The 12,363-nt window shown below is 37.8% G+C and overlaps 1 protein-coding gene across 1 annotated transcript; it reads right to left on the bottom strand.

Moving 5' to 3' along the window:
* Positions 1-10,381: 10,381 nt before the first annotated feature.
* Positions 10,382-11,939, bottom strand: LOC103961511. Its single transcript, XM_048571429.1, has 2 exons — positions 11,855-11,939; positions 10,382-11,583 (listed from the first exon to the last, which is right to left on the bottom strand). Exons 1-2 carry the CDS (start codon positions 11,882-11,884, stop codon positions 10,723-10,725), a joined length of 891 nt encoding a protein of 296 aa, XP_048427386.1. The 5' UTR covers positions 11,885-11,939; the 3' UTR covers positions 10,382-10,722.
* Between the last annotated feature and the right edge of the window lie 424 nt (positions 11,940-12,363).

The raw sequence follows: 12,363 nt of genomic DNA, 5'->3' as shown, positions 1-12,363 counted from the left end.
TCAGCAAGAAGTAAAACAGAGATCAAATCAGAGAACTTGGTGAATTTTTGTGCCCGATATTGTTGTTGCAGGACAATATTGGTAGCATAGAAGGTTGAATAAGTCTTCTCCAGGAGATCTGATTCGGTTAGTTCCACTTTGTAGAATTTCAACAAAGAACGGATTCTACAAATTTCAGAGTTGTATTCATTCACGGTTTTGAAGTCTTGGAAGCGAAGATGCTGCCAATCGTGTCTTGCTTCAGGCAAGTATATGCCTTTCTGGTGATCGAAACGATAAGCCAGAAGGTGCGTGGGTCCTCCTCAGCGAGGTACTCAGTCTACAGTGCATCATGGATGTGTCTTCGAATGAAGATCATCGCAGTAGCCTTCTGAGCTTCATCAACAGGTTTGTCGACGATAAATGCCTCGATGATGGCTCTAATGCCCTTTGCAGTGAGATGGAGCTTCACGTCTTGAACCCACTTCAGATAACTTCTTCCAGATACTTCTAGAGTAGAGAAATCGAGTTTGTTCAAGTTCGACATGTCCCTAAAATGAAGGGAGAAAATGTGATTAGTCATATGGTAAGCTATAGACATATATCGTAGAACATACAGGTTCTATAAACATGTAGTGGTTTAATTTATGCCTGAAAACTATATGTTTCATATGGTATGTTTTGAATGAAAACTTCAGGTTTCAAAGGCACTAAATTTGAAACTACAGGTTTAATTTAGTTTTTATGAACAATTAGTTCATAATGAAAGGTTCCTGCAAGAAACATAGAATGCAATATGCTGATTTAAGTATAGTGGATTTGAGTTTTTTCTGGAACTCAAGTGTAAGAGCTTCATTACTACGAAAGTATGTGACGGTTCAAAGTATAAAAATAAATTATTGAATCATTAATGTCCAAAAGTGATCTTCAGGTTAATAATTTTGGATTCATTATCAGATTAATGGATTGCAGGTCACTTTTAATTAATTCAATAAATCAGGCCATACCGGGTCGATTGTAGAAGCAAAATAATATTATTGGATCGAAAATATAGCCCCAAAATAATATTAGGCTTGGTGTCGTGGGTTAAGTGGCATGGGTTTGGATGCCTTAAGTATAAGGCAATGCCCAAAAGACCTCGGTCGTGGGCTGCAGGCCACATAGGTGAAGGAGATGCCCCAACCGTAGCTTGGTTTCAATTTGGGTTGAAGGGAGGTGCACGGGACAAGGCCCAGTAAGTGTTGGCCTTGTGGGTGATGCACGGGGGAACAAAACCCAGCCCCATGGGCTGGTGTGTGGGTTTGAATGGGAGCCCAGCCGCATAGGCTGGCTTCTTGTGCTGCGAACCCAAGGAAACAAGGCCCAATCAAGTAGGCTGGCGCCAGAGAGAGCAGGTATGCGGGCCTGGATGCGTGCGGGACAAGGACCCAGCAAGCAAGGCTTGCCATAGGTTTGGTCTGGATCCATGAAAGCTCGGGCCTCCTAAGTGATAGAACTAGGGATGCAGGCCTATTCTAATCAATTAGGCTGAAGGCCTAGGGGTCCAAGTAGGTGCAGCAAAGCCCATAAGGCTGCTACTGATGTTGTGCCGCAGAGGTGGTGCCATCCAATGTCCAATTTCCCTTTTTTTTCAAAAAAAAAAAAAAAAAAAAAAAAAACCCCTTAGGGTTTAGGAAACCCTAAATATGCTTCTAATTTATTTTATACAATTTGACTCACAAATTCCACATAACAATTTAATTGTGCGATGCATGAAACAAATATATATATATATATATATATTGAAAAATATATGAACATATACAATATATATATCGGACGGAAAATGTAAACATAGGGGGTTCATGCATCTTGGGGAATGTTTTCATGCTTTGTGGACGTTTCAAATATCTTCCTTTATTTTAAGCGTATCTGATTCGCAAAAAACGAATAAGCCTTTGAATGTGGTGGATGATAGCCTCCTCCTACGATGCGTCAATTCCTCAGCTTCTGGCAAGATCGTGCTGATAACGTGTTGTAGGCCTATTCGATTGAACGATCTAGGGTTTAGAGAGAGAGAGGGGTTCGGCAATATTGAGAGAGAAGAGAGATTGATTTAATTGTGAGGCGTGTTTGATTCACCCCATTGTGCCTTTATTTATAGTAGTAGAAAGGGTAAAACCTTTCCCTTTAGGATTACAACATTTAATAGGTAATATAATCCTAATAGGAATATATAATACTTTCCCAGATTCCCTAGGATTTACACAATCACATTCTTATTCTAAATATGACTGCAACATGCTCCAAGTTCAATATAAAAAACCTAATGCCAAACTGTTTATAACAAAGCGAAGCGAGTGAGCAGAATAAAAGATTCGTAAATTTCCGCAGAACCAACGATTTACATCAAGTTCGAAAATTTCGGCCGAATATTTCTGATTAGATTCGGACATTTCTGCCGTTGGCTGTTTGTAAATTGCAGTTTTTTTTCCCTCTCTAGCTCCATTGAAATTTGAATCTGTTTATTTTTCCATTAAACCATAAGGGCTAAGATGCTTTTTTACCAGTCATTGCCTCTTTTGCTGTCCAATATGGAATAGGGTTTGCGGTACTATAGAACAATATTTAGACAGTTTGATGTAACCCCAAGTACACTCGTGTGTTCTAGGAAAAATCCCAGTCACGTTAAATCTTTTGACCATCATTTCACATAAGCAAAACTTTCCATTTAAATGGTGATGAGTTCGACGATATTATAGGTTACAAATTTCTTATGTTTTTGTGCCTAGTTTACCGGCCCTTCCATAGCTACTAGGCAAATATTTAACCATTTTCATATATTTAGAACTCATTTGAAAGTATTTTTGAAACGACTGAAAACGTTTTTAGAGAAATATTTTTGGATTTCAAAGGCACTTAGAGTGCTTTCTACAAGAAGCACTAGTTATGTGCTTGTTACAGGAAACACTTTAAAGTGTTTTTCCAGAATTCACTTTATTTTCATATATTTAGGACTTGTTTGGAAGTATTTTTGAAATGACTGAGAGCGCTTTTAGAGAAATGAGTTTGGATTTCAAAAGCACTTGGAGTGCTTTCCACAAGAAACATCAGTTATGTGATTGCTGCAAGAAGCATTTTAAGTGCGTTTCCAGGATTCACTTGCATTTTAACTAAGGATTAGCTTCAAAATATTTTCACCAAAAACACTTTCAGTCATTTTAAAAACATTTTCAAACCAACCCTTAATTTTGAATTGTATAAGACCAACAATACACTACCTCCTTTACGAGGCCACATTATTACATTAATACGAGTTTGAATTTGCTGCTTCATTTATCATTAATGTTGTAGATAGTATTTTCCATTTTAGACTGTTTAATTTGAATTTTGAAATTTTTATTTATAAACACAATCTTTCGAAAGCTCACATAAAATATGATATTATATTTGTTCAAGAGGTAAATTATCGCAATCGAACTTGATTCTATACTAGAGGTAGAATACCTTAGTTACATGTTGATCATTCAATGTATTGTATCTTTGTTCATGAAAGTATCGTGGTGGGTTTGATACCCATTTTATAGACTCTGAGTTTTGATGCCGAATGTTTTTAATATCGAATGTATAGGGTATTGTTTGCGGAATTTTGATACCAAACGTATAGGTACTGTGGGAGGATTTTGCAAAATAAGGGGTTAAATCAAAACGACATAAATTTTGAGTTAAACAAATAAGTAGCTATGTCGTCATTTAGTACTACAGTCTAATTATATTTCTCTTCACTTGTATGTGAGAGGTTTTAGATTTGATTCTCACAAAATGATAATTTGAACCATATTATTGCTAGCATATTGTGAGGCCAGGGTCACCTGCTTCTCAGTGTAAATAATATCGTTTGTTAACCATTCTACCACTCACAACAACAACATTATAATCTCCTTTTCCCTTGTACGCTTCATCATCTAAATGTCAATCCAAAAAGAAAACTTGATGGAGGAGTGGTGGGTTTTGAATTTGATTGCTACAGAGTGGGTTTTCGGCTTAGTAATATTAAGCCGCCGCCGGCTCCTCAACATGATGGACTTGTGGCAAAAGATACTTTTGATTCTCTTCGTGTCCTTTTCCTTTGTACACATTACTTATGTTCACCGTCTTCTCCGTGTTTTCCATGTCCTTTTGGTTAAGAATTCAGATGCATGGGCTTCATTTTCTTCAAGCCACGGTACGCCACCTTAAGAGCTAGTTTGGAGTTGTACTAAGAAAAAAAAGCGTTGTTTTTAGAAGTAGGGATATGAAAGAACCACGTTTCACCAGTTTGTATAATAATAGTATAACAAGTGGACTTCCCAAACTATATCTTGAAGGATATATACAAAGCAGATGGAACAATTGCATGCATGCATGCATGCCCAAGGGATGATGAATATAATGTAGGTTGTTACCCTGAGAGTATCTCCACCCTTTGCGGAGTGTGTCATGACCTTGAGGAGCTTGAATTTTATTTAAACGTCTCATATACTCACTCAATGTGACCTTATCCTGTCGGGTCTCATATGTGATTGCAGCGAGATATTCAACATCTCTTGTCATAGCTCTCACATGTGTTCGTTGGTCGTCATCCACATCCACATCTTCATCAGAATCTTCTTCAATTTTGACGTACTCATCTTCCACAATCATGTTGTGCAAAATTATGCACGTCATCGTGATTGAATAGAGGTCTTCGGTATGCCACAATTGTGCAGCCCCTCTAACAATGGCACATTGAGCTTGTAGGATCCCGAACACTCTCCCCACATCCTTCTCGTAAGACTCTTGCCTCTGCGAAAATAATTTTTTCTTCGCACTATCGGGATGAGAATAACATTTTACAAAGATAGCCAACTAGGATAAATAGCTTCAGTTAAGTAGTAACCTAACTCATGCCTATTACCATTTACCTTGCACCTCCATTATGGTGCCCATTCATTGACAACATCATCGAACAAAGGAGAAGATTAAAGAATGTTGATATCATTGTTTGATCCAGGAGCGCCAAAGAATGCATGCCAAATCCATATGTCGTAAGATGCCACAGTCTCAAGCACAATGGTTGGCTTGTTTTGACAACCCTTGAATGGGCCAACCCAAGCAGTAGGACAATTCTTCCACTCCTAATGCATATAATCGAGACTTCCTATCATACCAGGGAAGCCTCTTTTGTCTGCCTTGCGTATTAGCCTCTTCAAATCTGCACGATTTGGCTTACGGAGGTATGTGGCTCCATATATGGCTTCAATTACCTTACATGTCACGCCTTGATCCCGACTTACGTCCAAGATCGACACGTGACGTCACCAAATACCCGTATCGCTAACATACCCCACTTCCGGGATATGGCAAAACATAACTCAAGTTTTGAATTGCGTAGTAATTTTCATATACTTTATAGTTGCATCTAACCTCCTCGTTAGACTGCCTACATACCCTAAACAGGGATCAAGCCATTCGTAGTTCACCATTCATCAAACTCTAATCTTTTGGTAAAATACTTCTAGCGGAAAACACAAGGTACCACACTACACATCAACCATAAACCAAACACAATTATCATCTTGTCATGCACGCAGGTGTGCTATTCCCACACATATATATGTTTTTCAATTCATCCTTCATATAAATCACTATGTTTCACATAATACCGCAATCCATAATATGCAACATCTCAAAGAACAATCAACGAAGCACAATGTTATCCTCTAGCCACAATGGTCAACGAGTCTAATCATAATGACAACAACACAACCAACATTATTCCACAATCACATCAATCAATAACACATATCATATCTAAAATGGAAGGCTAGAGCGACACAATTGGCCGAAGCCTATTTCTGAAGCTGATATCAAATCCAAGGAACCAACAAGTCAAATGATGCGATTTCGGACCACTCAACGAAATCCACCAACATCAGGTTTCGGACCACTCAACGGAACCAAGACACCAAAGGGATTCCGGACCATTCAACGAAATCAAACACCAAAGGGGATTCCAGACCTCTCTACGGAATCCAAACCAGGATACGATTCTGGACCATCACTCAACAGAATCATGGAGTATAAGGGATTCCGAGCCATCACTCATCGAAATCCCAGTGGATACGATTTTCAGACCATCATTCAATGGAATCGCGGAGTAGAAGGCATAACAACGGCTCGAAGAAACAAGACATGGATCAAGTTACTCCATTTGCGAAGGCTCAACGATATGAAACAATATCCATCAAAATAGGTTAACGGTCCACTACTAGCCATCACATTTCACAAACAATTCAATATACATCTAATCACAACATGCCAATCATACAAATCAAACCATATATCAAATATACACGTCAAATCTCGTTTCATTAACATAAATTGATGACTAAGTATTAAAAAATAACAATAAAATAGAAAACATATTTATAAAACCAAGTCATATCCACACAGGATAACAATTATGAAAACAGGGTAATCACCAATATCACATATATTAGAGTCACTCACATTCCATCACATCAAGCTAAACTTACAAATCAACCACACACCACAACAAGTTCAATACACAAGTCAAATCACACAAAATAAACAAGCATATCACAATGTAATGCCATCAGTACATAAATCGAGGTGCACATCAATCAAGGAAGACACATCATCATTTGAGCCCAATAAGCTCCATGGAGTCTCAACAAAATTCTAAGATTAACAACATGCTAGAATAATTCAGCTAGTTGACTAAAAAGTCAACCGTCAATCAAGGTCAAGGGTAGGGTCCACAACCCTAGTAATCTAATCCGGAAGATTCGCCTATCAGATTTCTAATCCATAATTTCCCAAGGGTCTCATTAATTTTCTAGAACAATAACAAAAAATTTCAGAACGATCCAACGGTCGAATCTTCTCCAATCGCTAAAATTACATGGTGTCCGACGTTTAGTTTTACAAACTTAGAAAACCAATCCAAGAAGATCCATACTTCAGATTCCAAATCCGTCAGTTCCTAATATCCTTAAATATTATGTACTATTACGTACTTAAATTTGGTGCCAATCCAACGGTCGGATTGTCAATTCATATAATGTCCAAGTGGCGGTCTCTATCAAAACTATAGTCATACGACGAGATTTCATCAATTGAACATCACATGAGGAATTATGGTATCCAAATTAGTCTAGGAAGGTCAGGTGGGGTCTCGGCCCATGAGCCGCCACACGTGGCAGTCGGCCGCCCCGACTTGCCTGAAAATTCAATTATTTTCAAAAATTATCAAATTTTACAACCAAGTAGATCTCAATGAGAAGAGAAATTTTTATACCTGGACCAAAGTCCAATTCGGCCGAAAAACACTTGAAATCGCCCACGAACCACCGGAACCCTAGAGTTGGGTGTGCTTTGATTCGACCTCCATACTCGCTCCGACGCCTCCACCACTACTTGGCCTTTGTTCCTGAGTTTGAGGGGAGCCTATTGGTGGTGGTAATTGGCTGACTTAGCTTCATGGTTTGTGGATCGCCGCCATACACCCACACGGACCACCGTCCGTTTTTCCCAAAAATTACCACGAAATTCCTTCTAAGTTTGGGTGCAAATGGAAGAGGGAAGGCTAGGGAGTTGTTTCTAGGTAGTGGTTTGCCCTGATTTTCTAAAAAAAAATGACAAGAAAATCGTCAGATTTCATGAATCCCGTTGGGTCGGGTTGAAGAAGAAAACCGGGCAAGGGATCTGGTGTCCCTCCCCTCCCCTTCTTTCTCCTCCTTTCCTCTTTTCTCATTGGCAGCCTTCTTCCCCTCTCTTCTTCCCCTTGGCTGAACCTCCCGAAACTCTCATCCCCTCTCTCATTTGCTGCCATCCAGCAGCTTCTATCTTTTCTTTTCTTTTTTTTTTCTTTTTTTTTTATATCTAAAATTATTTTAAATTCGAAAAAATACTATAAAATCTTGCGAGTACAAAATACGTAAATAACAACAGTGAAATCCAGGAAGGGGATTTCACATTACATAAGTTGGCAATACTCGTTAGTTGAGTCTACAAAGCACCCATAACTAGCATTAGAAATGCAGATGTGAGTTTTTGATGAGGTGATAAACTTTGTCAGCCTACGGCATCTATCTTCCTTGCAAAGTAGTGGTCATGATTGACAATTGCGTTCAAGATGCTTTCAAAAAGCTCTCCCCTCATCCGAAACTGCCTCCAAAAATCATGAGTAGGATATCTTGGACGTTCGATGAAATAATCTTTCATCATTCGATCATGACACTCTTCTCTATCACGCTGCACAAATGAACGCCCCATGATAGTCGGCTTGGTGCCCATATTGCATAAGCGAGTCTGCAAATTCAGCTTCTACGTTGTTCATTTCTGCATCCGCATTGTCGAGGCTTGCATGGTATTGTGTCATCTGCATTGCCAAGCTACGCCTTCTTCTATCACCCATTGATGAGATATTGAGGATTTTTAGGAAACAAAAACACTTTGAAAGTTGAAAGATTGGTGAATCTGTTGTGTGATGGTTTGATATTCAACTTGTGTTTATATAGAGGATGATTGAAGGTTTGTGTTTCATGTGTGTAGGTTTGTGTTTCATGCGTTTCATGTGTTTTGTATGTATTTGGTAAGTGTTTTGTGTGTCATGTGATTCACATGTTTGGTGTGTTATACATCTCTATCAGGTGTTTTGTATGTATTTTGGTATGTATTTCATGTGTGTTATGTGTTTCACATGTTTGATATGTTATACATCTCTATCATGTCTTTTGTATGTGCTTCATGTGTGTTTTGTGTGTTTCATGGATTTTGTGTTTATACATCTTTATCATGATTTTCATATTCTTCCGTAGTGTTTCATGAGTTTCATGTATTGATTTAGTGATTTTTCTAAATTTATCGGAATTTAAATATTTTTAGGTTAAAATGTTCATAAAATTAAATTAGGATAGTCTACATAATTTTTTTTTAAGTTAATTTAAAAAAAATAGCTTAAATTCATTCTTTAATAATCTAGGGCTAAAATTTTAGGCCAGAAGGGTTGGAGCAAAAAACCTGTTTCTGGGCTAAAACCTAAATTTTCTAGGCTAAAAATTTTAGGTTTTAGGCCAAGGGTTGGAGATGGTCTTAGTGGAAGGCAACGGTAATTGAAGGGGAAGGACAATAAAATTGTCCTTACTATTCATTCTGAACAGTAATTGTCTTTGTACAAGTCCACCCATTTGGAAGAAAGAAATGCAAGAGCACGGGTAATTACCATTCACAAGTATAAATTTTTATGTTTTGTGCCTTATAATTGAACACTTAGTAAGTTTGTTATTTGAAAATAAAACTGGGTATTTAGCTCTGATAATTTGTCTTTAAATACAAATCAAAACATAGCATTACAAACTTAGTATTTATCGTCCTTTGCCCACTGGCGGAGCCACATTAAGGGCTACCCTGGTTTATAGCCCAAGTAGCTTTTGGTGAAAAATAAAATTTTACATGTAATTTTTATTGATTTTTTAATGTAATCTACGATATATTTAGTCACTAATCTGAATTCTCTCGTTTTAATTATATAAAATTATATAATACAGTTTACAAACCGTATCTTTTTTCTTACATCTTTTTTCTCATCACTTCTTGTACATGTACAACCATGTACACGTGTGGATTTTTAACACGTATTTGTTTAATAACGAAAATTTTTGACTCAAATTATGAAATTTTCTTAAGCTAGCTGACACTGTGAAAAATACAATATCAAATTTCTTTGTTTATAAAAATTTAAATCTTTAAACTAACCCACCCAGTAAAAAACTCCTAAATCCGCCATTACTTTTCACGTTGTACGCTTCAGCAATCAAATGTCAATCCAAATAGGAAACATGATGGATGGAGGAGTGGTGGGTTTTGAATTTGATTGCTACCTGGTGGGTTTTCGGCTTAAGTAATATTAAGCAGCCGCCGGCTCCTCAACATGATGGACTCGTGGCAAAAACTACTTTTGTTTCGTGTTCTTCTTGTACTTTTCCTTTGTAGACATTACTCATGTTCTCCGTGTTTTTCATGTCCTTTGGTTAAGAATTCAAATACATAGGCTTCATTTTCTTCGAGCTACAGTACCCCAGGTTAATTAACAGTAACAGGTAGACTTTTTGACTGAAAATATTAAGCGCGTTAATTTATTCACCAAATAATGTGTCAGTACTTAATTATTAAGACTCAAACCTTACATTCTACTTCTTTATGTGAGTAAAGTATGATCATATTTGGTGTTTCTAGCGGTACCCCATCCATATATATACATATCCCTAGAGAAAAGATGTATTCGTATCCTAAATTTCTATCGTTTGAGAGCTAAGAAACATTAAGTGCTAATGAGAACAATGCAAGAGAAAATTAGGTTTTGCTGTGCAGTAAATTTTGAGAGCGCACTGGATTTTGTGAATTCCACAACAATGTAACATTTTATTTACAACCATTGCATTTCTTGATATTGCCAAAACTAAAAGTACAGAACCAACTGATGCTCGGTTCTCTACCATAACACAAGAAATCCTACTCACTCCCAAGGTTTATAGATTTGGACAGCCAAACCACACTGCCATTTTCGTATCTATATATTTTACCTTCTAAAACATTAAAAATTACTTTAATGTTTCACATTAACAAAACTAGCAAAAATATACCCTTTTTGAAGAACAACATTCGTTTTGCATATTTTTTGTTATTCATGGAAGAGTGATTAAATTCTTGCTACTTTTGCTAAAAAGCGAATGAAACAGAACGTGGCGCGTAATTTTCATCATTTTTTCCCGGCGATGTCATAAGCCACGACGATTCGAACAATTCGATGAGATCATCCCTAGAGTTGGTTTCACTTTCATCGTCATCAGCAACACTACTCTCCACTTCTTCCCTGTTACTAACCTTATTCTCTTCTTTTTTCCCAATCCCTCCTTTATTTGTTCCCTTCTGTAGAAGCACGTCCTTGTAAGTAACAGCTTTACGCGGAGAAGAGAAATTATTACCCTTATTAATCTTATTATAATTTGGTGTAGACCGGTCGGCTTCATGAACCGAACCTGGTTCTGGTTCGCAGTTGCGATCAATATTGCTGCTTGTATCAACCTCAATCTCCTTCTCCCTCGTACCCTTTGGCTTTCTCCAGTAATTAGTCAATGTAGCCACAACAAAATTCAGCAGCCAAATGGCACGAACCAACGTCCAATCGAAAAATGAAATGCGATGGAAATGTGCAGGGATTTTGCTAACAGCATTGTCGAATTTTCCAGGCAGGGATTCGGTGACTTGGACAAGGTCGTCGATCTTATCGAACACAATGTGTGAAGGAGGGTAAAATCTCTCGATCATGCCTTCAAGGGCTAAAATTCGACCGTCGATGAATGAGAGGATTGTCATTGTGACCCATTGGTATTTCAAGGCATAAGCCAAGGGTCCGGCCAACGTGATTAGTCTGGCTGCAATTTTTATTATGAACCCTAGCGGTCCATTGAGACCTTGGGCTATGGTGAAGGCTCTATGAGCTACCAATGAAAATGAAACCGCACAAGTGTGCAACGGGCGTTTTCTGGGACTGATCATGTTGATTTGTGTTGTTGATTCCTGAGAAATTCCAAATTTATTCAGACATGTACATGAAAAATGGTACTTCATGCCAAAATATTGAATCAAATGCTGACATATATGAAAAATAATAGTTCAGTTCTTGAAGAGACTGTCGACGTGTCACTGATAATGCATCAATATCACTATTGCAAATAAAACGCAGTGACATGTTGTCTGCACATTGTTATCAATATCAATACAATATCATGTTTTCGATAAAGAGCGAGAGCAAAGAGAATTTCTATGAAAACGAACGCGATGTTGTTACCTGGGACGCCAAGGATGCCCGGGAATCCATTTTGTGAAAAGTGGTCAAGGGTTCGGCCTTATATGTATGTCAAAGAGAAGTCTTCTGCTCTAAATTTGAAAGCACCTGATAATAGTAAGAACCCAAAACCAATTGTTTGGAAGGGGCGCAGTTTCTTTTTTGGCGCGCTGCCAGTGGGAAACGAGCGGGTCCTAATGATTTTAGCGGGAGAGTTCTCTGGATGGTTGACACATGTTACATATATGAATAGACGTTACGGAGAAATATTTCAGTTGGTCAGAATTTTTTTTTCAAGTTTGTATATCGAACCGTATTTTTAGCACACTGAAAGATCTCTTGACTTTACGCCGTGATTTGAGTGTGCTTGAAAAATGACTCGCGTAACGGGTTCCTAGCCGTTGGTAGTTGGTTGAAGGTTTGAAACTTGAAAAAGGCAAAATAAAAAGCATCGAATTCGATTCTTGGAAGCAAAAAGCTGTGGACTGTGGAGGAAGTGTTGTCTGATCAGA

This window comes from the organism of the source record quoted next, unplaced genomic scaffold (assembly GCF_019419815.1).
Source record: "Pyrus x bretschneideri cultivar Hongxiangsu unplaced genomic scaffold, Pyrus_bretschneideri_v1 Contig6, whole genome shotgun sequence".
NCBI lineage: Eukaryota > Viridiplantae > Streptophyta > Magnoliopsida > Rosales > Rosaceae > Pyrus > Pyrus x bretschneideri.
Note: the sequence above shows the minus strand (reverse complement) of the source record. Positions and strands in the feature narration are given on the sequence as shown.

Excerpts from the sequence above, each read along its gene's own strand:
- LOC103961511 (XM_048571429.1), bottom strand. The coding sequence starts at position 11,884 with ATGGATTCCCGGGCATCCTTGGCGTCCCAG. Across the intron at positions 11,584-11,854 it reads GGGCATCCTTGGCGTCCCAG|GAATCAACAACACAAATCAA; the intron begins GTAACAACATCG and ends GGAATTTCTCAG.